At 34.9% G+C, this 18259-nt stretch overlaps 1 protein-coding gene across 1 annotated transcript; it reads right to left on the minus strand.

Annotated features, from left to right (window-relative positions):
• Positions 1–2067: 2067 nt before the first annotated feature.
• Positions 2068–16379, minus strand: slc16a9b (solute carrier family 16 member 9b). Its single transcript, XM_056470041.1, has 6 exons — positions 15799–16379; positions 13091–13315; positions 9771–9914; positions 8566–8661; positions 6993–7823; positions 2068–3110 (listed from the first exon to the last, which is right to left on the minus strand). Exons 2-6 carry the CDS (start codon positions 13293–13295, stop codon positions 2926–2928), a joined length of 1461 nt encoding a protein of 486 aa, XP_056326016.1. The 5' UTR covers positions 13296–13315; positions 15799–16379; the 3' UTR covers positions 2068–2925.
• Between the last annotated feature and the right edge of the window lie 1880 nt (positions 16380–18259).

Consider the following 18259-nt stretch of genomic DNA (forward strand, 5'->3'; position numbering starts at 1 on the left):
AGCCATTAAAATAGACCAGATTTCTATATAATATAAAGTTGATGTTTTTTCGTTTCATTTTTTTATCTGAATAATTTAGAGAAACGTTTGGAGTTTTTTTTTTTTTGTTTCTTAAATGTAAGATTTAGTTTAAGTGACATCGATATTCAAGCAGTATGTTGTCCACAGTAAGTTTACTCAATTTAACCCAGTGGCGCATGCAGCCGTACGACTATACGCACTGTGCGTACCTACCATGAGAGGGCGCAAATTAATGCAGCTTTTTAAATTTATTTATTTTTTACATAATTGAAATTGATTATTAAACAGTATGCACTACAATATATTGACAAAGCAAAAGCAAAAGGTGTGTGTTTTTGTGTTTAAAGTGTGTATATGTACTTGCATGGTGGGAGATAAAGAAAGGTAAATAAAGAAAGGTAAAGAAATATATTGGCTTTAGTTTGGCTGGCGGTTTTTCTGCACACTAAACCTTACAATTCAGATAGCTATTATTTAAAACAAGGTTCAAAATAAGTAAACGCTCTTTAAAACAGCTAAATTTAATTGAGATATTTGGCAAAAGGGCTAAAACTAATTAGACAAATACTGATCCCCCACACGGGGTGGAGACTGCAGTCTCATCAGCACCTGAGCCGGTGGAACTCCAGGCCCAGCCCGTGTCTCTTTCATCTGACAATTCAGATCCGGCAGCTGCGCAGCCTCCTTGCATGGAATCGCTACCATTCAAGGTGTTTTAAACAATTTTAATTTTATTTAGGCTAGATTTTTTTTTTATTTGACAATGCAGTTGGCGTTTTGGCCCTGAAGCATATAGCGGACTTGTTTTGAAGCACTTCACCTCAAATGTTATTCGTTCTTCTATATTATCTAGTAGATAACTGACCAACAACAATATATAAGAAAACTAAAAGACAAACTATACGAAATACATTTTAAAGAGATATTTTTTCCAAGACAAATATACGAATTATATTTGTGTTTGAGCCTGTCCATTACTCAACTGCGGCTGGATGATTTGTTGCGGTCAGTGGAAATTAAGGATTTAATTAATGCTTTACTACCACAATCCTCTGTCATTTATTTGCTAATTTTTTAATTTGTCACGATTTTAAAGATTACAGCTTGAGCGTCTGATTTTTCCTAGGTGCTGATGTGCTTTTATTACATTTAGATTTCAAAGAAACTATATTAATATTAAAAAAATAAACGAATTATGTCATAACGAATGCCCTTAAAATGGTAACCATTGACAGCAAGCATCAGTGTTTCTTGAGATTGAAATAAGAATAAGAGATGTTAAGGCGGGGCAGTACTGGATTTGTGCATAATTGGAATAAAATCCAGCAAGCGCCCCTTGATTTACAGTTGTGCGTTGTGCTTAACCAGTTGGCTCATCATTTAAAGTTGTCACTATTTAAGAAGCTGACCAGAAGTTTGTGCTTCCTCTAGCTTTTTCACAGTTTTAGGTTTGCCACTGGCAATTATATTCATTATGTTCTCTATTGTATGTGGCTGGAAATCTCTATGTGCAAGGCATCACTGGCAGTTTCGGACCGCACGCAATCAAAGTTTTTTCTAAAGCAGGCCCAAAGCCTGATATGCGTGTTAGCTATGACGTAAAAAATTGGCCCAAAGCCTGGTCTAAGGGGCATAAAAAAAGTCAGGCCCCGTCAGGCTCGGGCCCAAATGCAGGATTCTATTAAAGACACTTGTCAGATTTTATTTTAGAAAGCAGGTGTGAGGTTCAGCTGTGTCCTCTTCATTTTTCTGTCTGATTCAGGAAGCTAACTCTGTTTACACAGCACTAAAGTGTGTGACGTGCAGCTGATCCGCGAATCACAGCACATTATGTTAGCTGACCAATCAGAGCCTCTGGAGGGAGAGTCGTTTTCATCTTAGCTGAGTAGCTGTATATAATCAAAGATATATGAAAAAATTACGTGATTTTCTACAAATGAAGCATGAGCACACATTGCTTTGCATCTTACAAACACAACCAAGCCTTAAAAATACACTCTGGACCACCTCTTTAATATCATCAACAGTTTATTAATAAAAAACCATAAAAGAAACATAAATAACAATGGCAGTTTCAAAGGTCCGTTACATCTAAAGGTGCCAAAACCAAATGTTTCCTGTAAAGATTTTCTTAACAATAAAAACAGTGTTGCTTGAATATTAATAGAATAAAAGATTTCAAGTAACATGTCTTGCACGTACAACAAACAGAAAGCTACACAAAAACACAGAGTCTACCTCAAAAATGTGTAAAACAGTCAATAAGAGCTGGTATTTCAAAAAAGTTTACAATTAAAAGAGATAAACAGCCATAAAAAACAACCTGACAGCATTTTCACAGAGACATATTGCTTTATCGCATGTGGTTTTTAACTAAACTGAACTACAGACTAAGAAAATCTATCATTTTTCATAACAAGGCAACAAAACAAGGCATAAATGAACTGAAGCACAGCTAGCCTAGAGCTGCATGTCTGTGAACAGGAGAGACAGCATTTACAAACACAATAAATTAACCCAAAACTTTGGTACAACACAAAACATGAATGAACACCCGTCTGAATACTGCGAAACGCCTTTCGGATTGTTGAATGCACCACCAAACAATACAAAGATGACATTTATAGTATAGTGAAGTCTTAATGCATCCATACAAAAAACAATACAGCCATCTTGAAAAACATTTGGTGACACATGGCACTGAGGAATCCTTTCTCTACTGATTTCAATACCACCTGTACAGTAAACAAAACCCAAAGCATTGCTTATGCAGGACCAGAGCCTCCTAAAACAAGGCCACAGATTAACGAGTCCTTTCCTCGTTTGCTTGAAATCTTCAGTGTAACGTTCAGAATAAAGAGTTCAGCTTTTAATAAGAGGCGAGTGTGATCTTGAGCTCATGCTTCAGGCTACGGTTGCTACTTTATCATAGTCATTAGTGTATTCTTTGTCTGGCACCTTGGTTTCTTCCTGGTTGTTGTTCCAACAAGACAAAGCAGAAAGGAAAAGGCCAGCTCCTCCCAGCAGCACGAAGCCTCCGCTGAAGTAAAACGCCAGATCGTAGGAGTGCATCCAGTCATAAATCCAGCCTAGAGAGAGAAACACAATGGAAGATAAAGTTACATACTGTGTCTCTATTCACAGGTCAACTTCCTGGAGATTGACTTGTCTGTCTGCGGATCATTCAGGATGCCTTTTCTGTTTTAATTCACGTCCTGAATTTGAATATACAGTATATACAGTGAGGGAATTAAGTATTGAACACCATTTATCTCAGAAAACAAATTTCTAAAGGTGCTAGAGAAATCCATATAAACAAAGAAAACAAAATTAATTAGATAAGAATTGAAGTTATGTGTAATAAAATTAAATGATGTAGGGGGAAAATTTGAAGACATGAAGAAAGGGGGTATAAAAAAGCATGGAAAGCCCAGACAGCAGCTTCTTCAGCAGTTCTTCAGCAACCCTTTGTCCTTCGTCATTTTAAATGAATATTAGCTGCTTCAGTCTCAACCTCTTGAAGATGAAGATGATAACTATCTATAAACAAATTAGTTTACAAATTAAGTTAAGTGCAATAAAATGAAATGATGCATGGAAAAAGTATTGAACACATGAAGAAAGGGAGGTGTAGAATGGTAGTGAAAGCCCAGACAGCAGCTGAAATCTCTCAGTAGTTAATCAGCAACCCTCTGCACTTCCTCACTGTAAATGAATATTAGCTACTTCAGTCCAACATCTACATTAGCAGGACGATGAAGATAAAACCAGAGTGGACATTTCAGCAAGACAATGATCCAAAACACAGACAAGAAATCTCTCAAATGCTTTCAGAGAAAGAAAATCAAGCTGTAGAATGTAGAATTCTTGTTTCAAAGCAGTTTTACAAAAGGTGCTCATTATTTGATTACAATCAAAATCAGAAAAGTTATTAGATACTAATAACTTTAACTCATTGACTACTAACTAATAGCTTTTGATATGAACATTGTTAACTTGCAGTTATATAGTAAATAGGTGATGCCTATGTGTACATGTTCAGTGAAGTGTATTTGTGTATTAAGGGTACGTGTCGTCCTCGATTTACATTTAATTACTGCAAAATGTCATGTGGTGCATCCCAGTAAATCATATTTTCCTTACTGAAAACAAATAATTTTAAACAAATATCATATATAATATCATCAATATCATATCATCAGATATCGATGGTTTATTAATTACACAGGGGTGATGAGTATTCCAATGTTTTTCTCAGAGCAAAATCATTGAATACTTGCAAAATATAAAATATGATCTGTACAAAATATCAGACCCGAGTCTAATATGTACAAAATATCAGATGTGCATCTCAGTTATTATTTAAGGCTAAATTGTCTTGGACAATAAAAGGAATTGACAGTAAAGTTCAGTAAAATTAATTGAATGTGGAAAAAAATGTGTTTTACGGCTTTTTTAAACTTTATTTCATAGCACAGTAGAGTGGAGACAAGAATGCAACGGGGAACTGAGATCAGGGAAGCATCGATAAAGGACTTCGAGCCGGGAATTGAACTTAGGTTGCCGTGAGCACCTCAGTGCTATACATTGACACACTAACCAATAGGCTGTTGGCGCAGACAAATGTTTGATTAAACAAAAGGTTAACTAAATCTCACATAGCCTGAGGCTAAGTAAATTTTGGCCTGTACTGATTAATATGCTAATTAAATTAATTTCTACTTCCAGTTCTCACTGATAAAAAGGAAAAGAGTAATAAATGTTCTTAAATTCACATGTAAACCATACCATTTGTTGTATTTGCTAATCTGCAAATTGCTGTAGTGAATTTTTTAAGGTGCAATGGGAGATCTTGGAAAATGCTATCATTAGCCTGATAGCACTGAAAGTCTCTTCCCATCCTGCATATTGCCATTCAAAGCCACGCCTCCTAATTGTTCGCTAGACTAGATCACTACAATACATCACCTAACATTCACTAGAGAGAAATCTTTATAGTACAGTTAGTAATAATTACAAAAACAAGCCTAAAAAAGAAGGTAAGTTGATGTAAGGCTGGGTCGATAAAACGGTTTTATTGACCGAACACCATTGTCAATAACAGTAAAATAAAGTTTGGTATGAAGTTTCGCTATGAGACGCTATAGTTTTATTAAAATGTGTCGCCTGAGCGTACGTCTTGGAAGCAGTGCCAATAAGATGGGAGTGTTATTTCCAAACGAGACGCACGGCTTGCGTGTGCAAACCAGGAGCGACGCACACATGGTGTGCAAGCGGGGGACACATGACGCACTTGCATTTTCCAGGTAACTTACACCAAATTGAGAACTTCTCAACTTTCCGGAATGCCACAATTCGTGCAAGTATAACTAACCAATCTGCTAATATAATAACAGTAGACTAATCACCTCAAACAAACACAGAGCACCTAAACCCTGCAGTGCTTTTTCATTTTCTCCACATGTAAAACTTGTATCAGAGCTGCAGCAATGGTTTATTCGTTTGCCATCCTCTAAGAAAATAGTTAATGGTCACTTAATTACAAGAGACACCAGGGTAGCGCGAGTGCAAAGCGCATTGAAACTGGGAAGGAATCCACGCGCCAGGCACTTTTCACCTGCTTTTAGATGCAATATGTGTACGGATTTGATTGGCTTGCGTCATCGCCACCTCAGGTCAGGAATAACAACACACGTGAAAATGAATGGCATGACAAGTATCGTGAGGAGATCGTAAATAAAAAAGGATGTAAGGATGTCGCCAGAGTGCCTTTTTAGGTTTATTTCTTGTGCATCCCAACCACTAGCTTCCAATCTGAAAGATGTTTTAGTATAAGGGGTAATGTAGTCATTCAACTTCACAATTTGTAATGTTGCAATATGTATTTGAATAATGATGGTTGATTCCTTTACTTGAAAGCTCAGATTTGATTATCATAATTTGTGTTGTTGATAGAGTTTGAGGTCTACTGTATCATTATTTGATTTTATTCATCATTTTATTTATCAAGTTATAGAGTCTCTTAAACACTTATGTTTATTTTATCATAAAGACATGAGAGACTAAATATTTTTGTTTATTTTTTAAAAACTATTTAAAAAATTAAAATAAATAAAATAAAAATAAATTAAATAAAAAAATGTATTAAATTAAAATAAATCCCAATATTCCTAAATGGATTGTAAAAAAATATTCAATAATTATCTATATCGAATAATATGAAACATGATATTGTGATCTTCTTTTTGCAATATCGCCCAGCCCTAAGTTGATGTCTGCCTGCCATTCTCTGTCTGAATCACGTCTGTGAGCGCGCTGGTGGCATAAACATTTTTAGGGTGCACAATGTACGCAATGACATATTTGACAAGTGGCTCGGACAGCCAATCGTAATGTTCGCATCGAACGTTTTGATTGGACAAACTTTTTCTTGGTGTAACACCTTCTGCAGAATATTAAAAATATAAACAAATACAATTGAATAGGCATGGGCCGGAATAAGATTCTGACAGTATGATAACCTTGGATAAAAATATCACGGTATCACGGCATTATGATTACTGCTCTAAAATATATTCTTTTTAAATGTCTGGGTAAAAACCAAAACTCGTAATCCCCTATTGAACACAGTATATTTTATTTTTTGAAAGATTTGTAATATTTTGGAACAGTACACATCAGTCTAAATAATTGAAATGTTTTCTTTACAATTTAAAACGTCATCTTTGGATATTTTTTTCTGCTGTATAAACTGTTTTCCTAAACCACACAAAAAAATATAAATAAAAAATCGTACTCATACCTTTGTACTCATCAACCGTACTCATTCCATTTTCCAAACTGTAGTATACCTTGAAAACGGTTATCGTCACATGTCTACATTTGAACCACTTAATTTAGCGACTGCTATCAGGATGAGAAGAGAAATTCAACCAGCAAGACAATTTTTTTTTTTTAAAAGGCAATCTTACCTGCAACTGGGGGTCCGAGCATTATACTAAATCCCCCAAAGAACATCAAAATGCCATACGCCTCAGTCAGTCGATCCATCCCCACAACCTTGGTGGTCATATAAGGAATAACAGACCAGTTCCCGGAGAAAAAGCCCAGCACTGCTGAGATGACCTGCAGCCCAGCATAGTTCTTGGTGACAGGGATGATGAGCAGAGCCACCCCGGTGCCCAGCAGGGTGACCGCATACAAATAAATACTGTTCATCCAGTGAACGTCCATCATGACGCCCAACAGCAGCTTCCCGACTCCTGCAGCGATGGACATGATGGAGACTAGCGGGATGGTGCTGATACCACTGATGAGACCCTCGCTTTGAGCCAAATCCTCTAGAAACAGGAGTGGAGTGTACGCTCCCAAACAATATGCGAATAAAGACACGCAAGTGGCCAAGAAGACTCGGTTCTGAAGCACTTGGCCAATAGAGTGCAAGTATTCAGAGTATTGTTTCTGCTTTTTCTTCATGAGCCGCACCATTGTCATGTAATTGAGGAGTTTTCTCTTTTCGTGCGTGTCTTTAGTGTCTCCTGTGATGAGGACGATAGATTGAGTTTTTTTGTCGGGGTCTTCCACCACAGGAGTTTTTTCCAGAACGTTCTCCTCGGCTTTCTCGGCCATCGCTGCTCGTTGTTTCAGGTAGTAGGCCGGCAGGTGCAGCGGGCGCATGAGTCCAGCACAGGCGATGATGTTTAGTGCAAAACAGCCAATCAGTAAAAGGCAGCCGTCGAGTCCGAACAGTGCAATGAACTCGTTCTGCGCAGCAGCATAAAGAAAACCTCCTACGCTTGTACCTGAAAACATGAAATAATGGTGAACGGGTGTTATAATGGGATTGAACTGTTGTAGTTTTGTTTCACTTTTTATTGAACTTTTTATTGTAATTTTATCAAAAAATTGTGATATGCTTTATTGTGATTATTAAATCATAAATATATTAAAGTTGAGTAACTTTAATGTGTATTTAGACTCATGGTTAACGTGCTGACGCCAATTAACTTGTCGCATGTCTTTGGACGTGTGAACACCATCCAGGAAAAAAGAGGAGGAGTAGGGGTGGAAGGGGAGATTCTTCAAGACAAAGATAACTGAGGTAAGAAACTCTGGTAATTTAAAGTGAGTTTGGAATCATCTGATTGGTAAATCATGTGTTACCTAATGCTGGACCAGCCGTGGTCAATCACAAGCATGTGATCCTCACGAAATTAGTTTATAAATAAACTTCACTTAATCACATTTCAAAGTGCAATCACAAACTGAATCAGAATAATTCTAATAAGTAGTATTTTACACGTGTAAATTATTATGTACATTTAAAGTATTATGAACGAAGTTTTTTACTTGCTTTTGAGCAGTTTTGAAGGAGTTCACATTTGCAGCTCATCCAAAAAAAAAAAAACTTTTATTTTTGTCAATACGTTTTTAAAGTGTGCTTTTTGATAAAAAGATTATTGAAACGTTTGAGAAACATACATCGTCAAGCATGTCCAAACACTGAACTGGTAGTCAGTTATATCTGACTGATCATATATTTACCTGTCGTGACAATGCCAAGAGCAAGACCACGTCTCTTGTCGAAATACTGGCAAGTGATGGTTACAGTAGCAGCATAAACAAGTCCACAGCCAAGTCCTGCGAAATAAATTTAAAAAAATCAAGAGGTTATAACAAATGTTTTTATGCTTAAATCATCTTTAATAAAATCTTATATGCAAATACGGTATAATGAACAGATTGAGGTGGAGGCTTGAGAACAAGACTACACTGCAGGAGAAACTGCAGAATATGTAATAATACATTTATAGCTAGTTAATACAAATTTGGGCAAGAATTTATTTATGAATTTAATAAAAATTCTAACTTTGAATTCAAAGTTCGAAGCATATTTTTGTTTTTTAAAGACTTTTCTTATGCTTATCCAAACTACACTTATGAATTTATTTGATCATGCATTACAAATACACTAAGGACTGTGTATATACTGTAAAACTTTAGTGAAACATCATTTCACCTCCTGCAGTAATTCCTTGATTATTACACCAGAATGAGAGTAAAGTTATTAGCCATGTCTGCCTAGAAAATTTTCAATGGAATTTCATTTTCCATTAGTCTTAGTATGCTATGTAACTACAGAAGAGTCAAGCTTTACATAGGACTTTTTGAGCAAGATGCTAATGGTCTAATTTGATTGAATTATCCATGCAAAGCTAAGCTGAAAGTGCTCCTGCCAGACATGGAGATCGGCTAAATGGATTCAAAAATAGTAAAACTCAACTGTTTAACTCTAGGGGACTAGCAAAATGAGCCTATTTTCAAATAAAGTAAAGTGTTGCTTTCAAATGTCCACAATCATTCAACATTGAACAGTTTTGTCAGTATTTTAGATCAGTGTTTTTCAACCATGTTCCTGGAGGATCACTGCATGTTTTGGATATCGCCTTTATCTGTCAAACACATTACAGGTCTTTCAGTCTCTGCTAATGAGCTGATGATCTAAATCAGGTGTGTTTGGGTGATGAGACATTGAAAATGTGTTGGTGGCCCTCCAGGTAAGTGGTTGAGAAACACTGATTTAGATTAACTAAATGCAGCATTGGTTAGCATAAGAGACGTTTTAAATGTAAAAACACTCATAAAAATCTTAATAGCTCCAAACATTTTACTGGGACTATATATTTTGGTATAACACCGTCAACCGACCATCAAAAAAAAAGTGGGATTGACAACTGTGGGATACTCACCAACAACAATACCATAGGAGAATATGAGAAACTGAACATTGGGTGCAAAAGCGCTGAGCATCAGCCCTCCGGACACCATGACCCCACTGAAGATGGTCACAGGACGGGCCCCGAAATTCACAACACAGGCACTGCAGATGGGACCTGCAAAAAAAACATTGTCTTATCAGAGAACGGGAACACTGAAAATCTTTAAGCTGCTTTAAGTGATGGTTCACTCAAAATTTGTAACTCTGTCCTCATTTACTCACAGTTTGTTTCTTTCTTCTGTTGAACACAAAGGAAGATATATTAAAGGATGTTGGAAAAAAGTAGCCATTGACCACCATAGTATGTTTGGTTCCTACTATCAAAGTCCTTATTTTTACTCTGCGGCCATATTTGGAACACCTCTCAGGTAGCTTATGTCTCTTTGAACGGGAAGACATCAAATTTACCAAAACTGTTTGCTAAGCTTATGATTAAATGTAATTTTTGGAATAAATAATGTAATTTAACTCTTAAATTTAGTTACTAAATCTTCTAATCATGACAAGAAACACATTTGCAGGCGAAAGGAAAAAGATCACAATACCAATCCAAAAATCTATGGCTGTTTCTGAAGGACAAGATCAGATATTATACTGTCAATCAAACTATGTAACTAGTATAATACCAGGTACACTTTAAATATTCATTTAAGTATTTGCGCTAGTAGATTACATATGAAGTCAATGCAAACACGTGATTAGAACCAAATTTTCACAGGGTGGCCCAATTGACACTGAATGAGCGATGCGTTTGTTGTGAACCTGCGAAACTCACCTTAAAGGTCCCATGAAATTAAAATCAAGTTTTTAGATGTTAGTTTTAGTCTGTTAGTTTTAAGGATATCTATTAGCTAGTGTGCTCCAAAACAGTGACAAATTCATGTTTAGAAAATATAAAACTGATATAAACATCCAAAGCTTGCAGTTTGTCACCTCTGCCTGTCAGTTTCTCATCAAATCTTGACCAATCAAATGCTCTCTAATATCTGACATGTCCCGCCCACTTTAAGACGCTTCTCATTTGCATTTCATTTGATGCGCTAGATCTCAACCACTCTCACTGGCAGAGCAGTGATAAAAACGCAACACTATTGGCTGTTTTTTGTGTTTAAGGGGAGGAGCTACTGTAGCTACCGCCTACTCTTTATTTATCATTTGAGATTACATCAAATATCAAATAAAAAATGCACATTTGAAGCACTTCATGGGACCTTTAATCACACCTTCTGCACAAGTAAAAAAAAATACTTGATAGACTTGAGTGGAAAATTAGCGTGAGGTAAAAAAAAAACATTCCATGATTAATCTAGAGCAAGTGACGTAATCCTTCGTGTCTGGTGTGAACCTAGCATATGAATCAATAACTTATGTGTTCAATTTACACAATATCATCCTTTCAATAATGCTGCATCCAATCGCGCTGGTTTTCCGAAGAAATTTTCAACTTAATCCTAATGACGACTTATTTGTTTACAAGTTTGTGGGCATTCATGCAGTTGCTGTCATGTGATTTGCACTTGAACAGCAGAGGCAGGAATTCACGAGATCATATTTTAGCTTGCATATGTTTCATTCAGATTACAAAACCAGTGTAGCTGATTTGTTTAGAAGTAGAGATTTCAAGCGTTATGTAGATATATTTCTCATGTCTGTGAGGTAAGTATTTGCTGAGACTCCAGCACGTTTGCTGGCACTAGAAGATTTATAACAATGAAGCTGCAGAAACTGTCCTAAAAACACACGCCTGGACTGTGCCCCTCCCCTGGAGAATAATCAGTCTATAGTGATCGACGATTGGATCCTTTACTAGAAGGCGGGGCTTCCTTCGCTAGCATGTCCATAATGACCCTTACATTTTTCCACATTCAAAACTATACGAGTGACATGTCTAGTTTATTCTATAGTGTTTGCTACTTTGGATGTCAATGGTTTTTTTCCAACATTCTTCAAAATATTGTGTTTTGTGTTCAGGAGAAGAAAGAAATTCAAGAAAATCCATAAAGAGTCACTTGAGTGTGAGTAAACGATGAGAAAATGTTATTTATTGGTGAACTATTCCTTTAAGTGGAGTAATTTATCTAAAGAGATGACCAAAAGCAGACTTTGATGGACTTCTGAAAACAAAGTATGTGACGTCAAATGGTCCACTGACACAAACAGAAAATCATTAAACACAATTGTGGTCTGATTGATTTGACATGCTACTCTTCATTTTAAAATGGTAAACATGTTTCATAACGGGGAAAAAACAAGGCCAAGTCCTTAAACAAAAGAAGCTTGTTTTATATTTTGAAATACTAAATAATAATATTAATTATAATTATAATATAAATAATAAAAAAATATATCAATTGTAATAATAATAATAATAATAATAAAATTATTTTTTTATAAAAGTAATGGAAAAACAGTAATTGCACAAGATTTATAGTTTTACATTTATTTATGATCATATGAAGTTGTAAATCATGGTCTTTATATTCACTTAGGTTAATTGCATATGTGATTTACAATAACCATGATATATTTACAGTGGGTAGTAAATGATTAAATGCAGTTTGGATGATGTAATAAGTAGTTTTTATTATTAATGTGGATTAGTCTTGGTAACACGTAATTTAAGGTGTACTTTTTACATATCTTAAATGCATTTACTGTAGTTATTACAATTACTCATAATTACATACAACTAACCCAAAACCTAACCCTAATCAAATAGTAAGTATATGTAATAAATTTATATTATGCAGTAGTTAAATGAATAACAAGGACACCTTAAAATAAAATGTAACCCTAATTTTTACTTATATATTTTTGTTTTTTATTTTATATATCATTTTGTTTTGTTTTTTTCATTTTTTATTTCTTTTTATTAATTTATATCTGTTTCTTAGTTATTAACTTTAGTTTTAGTTAATTTAGTGTTACATTTAACTGAAAAATATATATTTTTTGCAAACTAGCTACATTTTTTAAAGGTTTTTGGTTAATATTTTAATAATTTATGTACATCTTAATTTAATTCGTATTTTATTTCAGGAAAAAAAAAATTGTATTTGGTAACTACAATGTCCCTGATCAGATTGCAAAATTAAATGCTTTGATTTTTATTATAATTATTATTAATATTATTATTGTTAATAAATTAAATTATTACATACACTGTATTACTGTATTACTACATGCACTATTTGTAATGTGTTACAAACAACAACCTGTAAGTAATCTGGATAAGAAAAGCAGAGTAGATTTATTACATTTATTGATATTAATGATCTCATATAAACTTACTAGCAATGAGTCCGACCCCGGAGACGAGAGAGCCGACCCAAGCTGTCATGCCTTTGCTGTCTTGAAAGGTGTTCAGCCATTCAGGGTACAGAACCCCCACAGACTGGGGTGACCCGTAGGCCAGAAACTGACCCATGAATGAGGCCACCACGATAGCCCAACCCCATCCACCATCCGGGGCAGGCTTAGTGTTCAGGCCACTCATGTTCACACTGGGCTCCTGCGCTGAAAAACAATTTAAAAGAAACTGTTCAGTAAAACAGGAATTCCCAAACTTTTTAGCCAGCGACCCCCCAAAAAATAACAATGCCAGTGACTCGCGACCCCCACATTCCTCAGAGGTGGTTATACATATACAAATGTTGCACACACAACAATAGACCTAAATAAACATGAGCATATTGACAATACAAAAAAGTGCAACAGTCTAACAACCATATCAGTTTTATAGTGATTTATTAATTTGTTTAATCTAATATTAACCTCACCTAATAAGACTAAAGTCTATTCTTGGTTTAATTTTGGAGACCACCACTCAGAGGTCATCCTTAATGTTCCGTTGCGGCCTGTATTTATTTTTAATGTATTTGATTGCCAGTAAAGGTGTCAGAACGTTTAACCTGGTGCTATAAAATCAATCTGCTGCTGCTGTGTTGTTAATCTAACACTGTAAAACCCAATAAGTTAAGGTAACTCAAACCGTTTGAGGAAACTGATTGCAACAAACAATTTAGGTTTAAAAAACTAATCCTAATGACTACTGTCAACTTAATTCATTTGAGTAAACGAAGTAATTTGAGCACAGTAACACCCAGTAAATGAAGAGAACCCAAATCAACTGAGTACTGTAAAACCCAATAAGTTAAGGCAACTCAAACCATTTGAGGAAACCGATTGCTACAAACCATTTGAGTTAAAAAACTAATCTATATGAGTACTGTGAACTTACTCCATTTAAGTTGAAGTAATGAGGTATTTAATTAACTCATTACCTTTAACACTGAGTTCAAAACTCTTTTCAAATGAGTAGAATTAACTGAGTAAATTTTGAGTTAATTACACTCATTTTATTTGATAAAGTTTTACAGTGAACTTAAACACACCAATCCTATGAAAAAACAAATTGAAAGGCTGGTGGATTTTTATTAGCGTGTTGTTGCTTTTGTAACTATTAACTACTATTTTTATCTTCTGTGGGTTTTGGATAAAATATGGTAATTCTAATAGTTTAATGAAATTGATTTGACTTTTGAAACTCAACAAGCGACCCCCTATCATTGTCCTGCGACCATTTAGCAAATATGAATTAATAAAATTAAAATGAATTAAAATTGTGTAGTCTTTCTTTCAAAACTCAAAAAATAACATGTTGCTTTTTGTTGCTTGCTGTTTGTTCAAACTACTTATTTAAATTGAGCTAAACAACACAATTTTTGAGAGTTTTTTTGGGTCAACTTAATTGTTTTATGTTCAATCTACTTAAATTTGTAAAAACTAATACGTTAAAAAATCAATTGTGTGGAATTTTTTTTTACAGTGTATATACTCCAATGGGGAAAAAAATAAGAAACCACTTGAAAACAAAGATTAATATTTATTTCATTATATGGATTAAATAACATTTCTTCAAAATAAAAACATTGTCATTTAGTTATATTGTCTTTATTTTCCCTCAAAATATGCTGTTTTTTTTTAATCAGTGTTATTCTTAACTCCTCTAAAGTTAAAACTTTTGAATTGATTTTTTTTTTTTCAAATAAATATAAATGCCTGGGGAAATAAACAAAACCAAAAATGAATATATATGGTCCTACAATATATTATTTTGCAGAAATTAATATTGCAGAACACTTCTGGTGCTCTTGAGGTGGGATGTGGGTAAGGTTAGAGACAGGTTTGGTGGTATGGGTCGCTTTTGGTGGTATGGGTCAGTGGGTTAAGGTGTAAGGGATGATCAAATGTGTAATTATAAATGTAATTACAGAAGTGTATTACAGATGTAATTACATGCAGGTATTTAGTCAAGAATAAGTACAAAGAAAAACATGTATTTACACAATAACCACATTCTAGCGAATTATTAATATCAGTGTAAGTACATACAAGTTAAGGCCACTTAATATAAAGTGGGACTATATATATTTATATTAGAAGTGACTAAAAGCGAATGAAAAACCATCAGTAGGTTGCAGAACAAAAGAAACATCACGTTTAACTCTTAACTATACATTTTACGCAAATACATTGTAAATCCGGATAAAACTGAGAACTTTCAAGTTGTCTCTTGTTGCTTTAATATATATCGCATTTAGTCTCAGTTTAACTAATATTAACTTAATCTCGCCCAAAAAACATCACCGTCAGGATGCGCGGACTGCGCGTAACCAAATCCGGAGACGCGCACGGACTCAAGGCAGCTTGAGAACGCACGCACATCTGCAACCGTGCGCGCTCCTGAACCAATAAACACTTCTTAATATCATTATCTGCATTTACGCATTTCTTTTATTCACATACAAATTCCAAATTCAACCTGTTGTTGTGAATGTTCTCAAGTCAAAAACTAAAATGAAAACAGAAGCACCCCAAAAAACGATGACGTACGTCGCATTTAAAGCCCGTTCGAGAAGTTACATATTTAACACAAGGCTGTATATTCAATATTAAAACAGCACGACACCTCAATAAGACAATAAACAATCTCTTACCTCACCAACCGGGAAATGATGATGATTTCCGTGGTAAATTCAGTTCAGGATGTTGAACTGGCTCTCTGGGCAAACCCCGCGTTATGATTTCGTATGTAATATCATCGTGTCATAGTGTGATATGACTGCTAATATCTATAATGATGATTGTGGATGTGCTGGGCTCAAACATCCCGGTCTGTCCTTCATCACTGTGCGCTTTTTTTCTGCACGAGCTCCGGCTTTTGTTGCCAGGCGTTTAAACCGGTTTGAAGCTGTTCTCGCTGGTCCAGCTTCACATTTCGATGCTTTAACTTCCTTTCTTATTCACTGACAATGAACACGGCCTGACCGAAATGTCAATCAAACACCGATTGTCTCCTGTGAACCCTCGAACGATTCATTTTCATCGCAGTTGGAAATTTTAATACTGCTAAAATATTAAAATTAATAGACTCCTCCTTTTGTGTCAATAGAAAGTGATGGGTGGCTTTCCTGTTGCGTAGGAAATGCATACAGACACGGTGTTATCTTAGTCTGAACGCTTTCATTTAATTCTCGGACTGTAAATTCAATTGTAAACACATGCCACGTGCAGTCTGTAGATGTGTGTGCGCTGCAGTTCCAGTCCAAACCGGTGATGACAATACAGCAGAGACACGTGTTGCCGGGATCATCTGCCGCCTTTCACATGTTAAAGGGGCAACAATGTTTTATTCAACTGTAACGTGTCATTGCAGCAAAAAGGCCAAAAATGTGGTTCCAAACGCTTGTTTATTCTGTAGAACACAAAAGGAGATCGTTTGTGAGATGTTCATGCGGCTCAATCTAGACTTATCTGTATAACTATTTGTCAGATAAAATTTGGACAGATGCTTCAGCAAATACATGGCTAATCTAGAACAATTTCTGCAATCTCATTCCTACAGTTTGTTTTCTGCTGTGGAAGTTAGTTTGGAAATGTAACGCTACAGATTGCAAGTTACACCAATCAAAATGTAATAAGTAGTGTAACCATTTCAGTTACTTTATTAATTACTTTATCTAAATTTATAAATAAATGTTTTCAACTGCTAACATTTTTATATATTAAAACTGGGAAGGGTAACCTTGAAGTAAAACTAAACATAGACTACTGCCAGACGTTCAAAAATCATTCTTCGATTGATTAAAGTGACAACAACAACAAATTCTCATTATTTACTCACCCTTAAGTGCTTCCATACCTTTATGAGTTTCATTTTGCACAAAACACATGATGTTTTGAAAAAGGTTATTAAAAAAATCAAACCATTGACTTCCATGGTACAGGAAACATAAAACATGATTACAGGTTCACAACATTCTTCAAATGATCTCCTTTTGTGTTCTATTTTTTTAATATTATAATAAATTATGTTTTAAAGCCACCACATCATAAGACCTTAGCAATTCTTTTTCCCTTCAAGATTATTCTGAGGTTAACACTGATTTTATATCAGAACACAAAAAATGCTTTGATACTATATTTGCAACAAAATAATTCAAAACAAAATCTTTGATATGGTGACACCATATGACTCAGTGGTTAGCACTGTCACCTCACAGCAAGAAGGTCGCTGGTTCGAGTCCCGGCTGGGTCTGTTGGCATTTCGGTGTGGAGTTCGCATGTTCTCCCCGTGTTGGCGTGGGTTTCCTCTGGGTGCTCCGGGTTTCCCCCACAGTCCAAAAGACATCCGCTATAAGTGAATTGAATAAACTGAATTGGCCGTAGTGTATGAGTGTAAATGAGTGTGTATGGATGTTTCCCAGAGCTGGGTTGCAGCTGGAAGGGAATCCACTCTGTAAAACATATGCTGGGTAAGTTGGCGGTTCATTCCACTGAAGCAATCCAAGTGACTAAGCCGAAGGAAAACTAATTAATCTTTAATATGTTATAGACCAATTATTATTTTAAATAACAGAATAAAATAAAAGGTAACTAATAACTAGGGCCAGATGGAATCTGCGGACGTTTTTTGCCATTTCTGCACAGAATGTTGGTAAAAATCTGTGGATTTCTGCGGAGTTATTTTGGGAGTATCATAATGAAAACCTTAATATGTGAAATAAAAATAATATCTTAGCTTTTATTTAGTGTTTAAAATGCAAATCCAATTAGATTCACTTTATTTGGTAAACAAAGCAAGTCTCTCATATAATAGCTCTACTAAAAGACATATATATATATATATATATATATATATATATATATATATATATATATATATATATATATATATATATGTATATATATATATAGTATATATATATACATATATATTAGTCAATATTATTACTGTAATTAATTTAAAAACTGAATAAATATAGATTTACACACATTTACTCAAGTAAATAAACAGAATTAATGATGGGCTAAAAATCTGCGGAATTCTGCGCGCACAGATTCCGTGTGGGCCTACTAATAACTTACTTTTCTGATTTTAATTGTAATACAATACCG

The sequence above is a fragment of the Danio aesculapii genome, chromosome 12 (genome assembly GCF_903798145.1).
Source record: "Danio aesculapii chromosome 12, fDanAes4.1, whole genome shotgun sequence".
Lineage (NCBI taxonomy): Eukaryota > Metazoa > Chordata > Actinopteri > Cypriniformes > Danionidae > Danio > Danio aesculapii.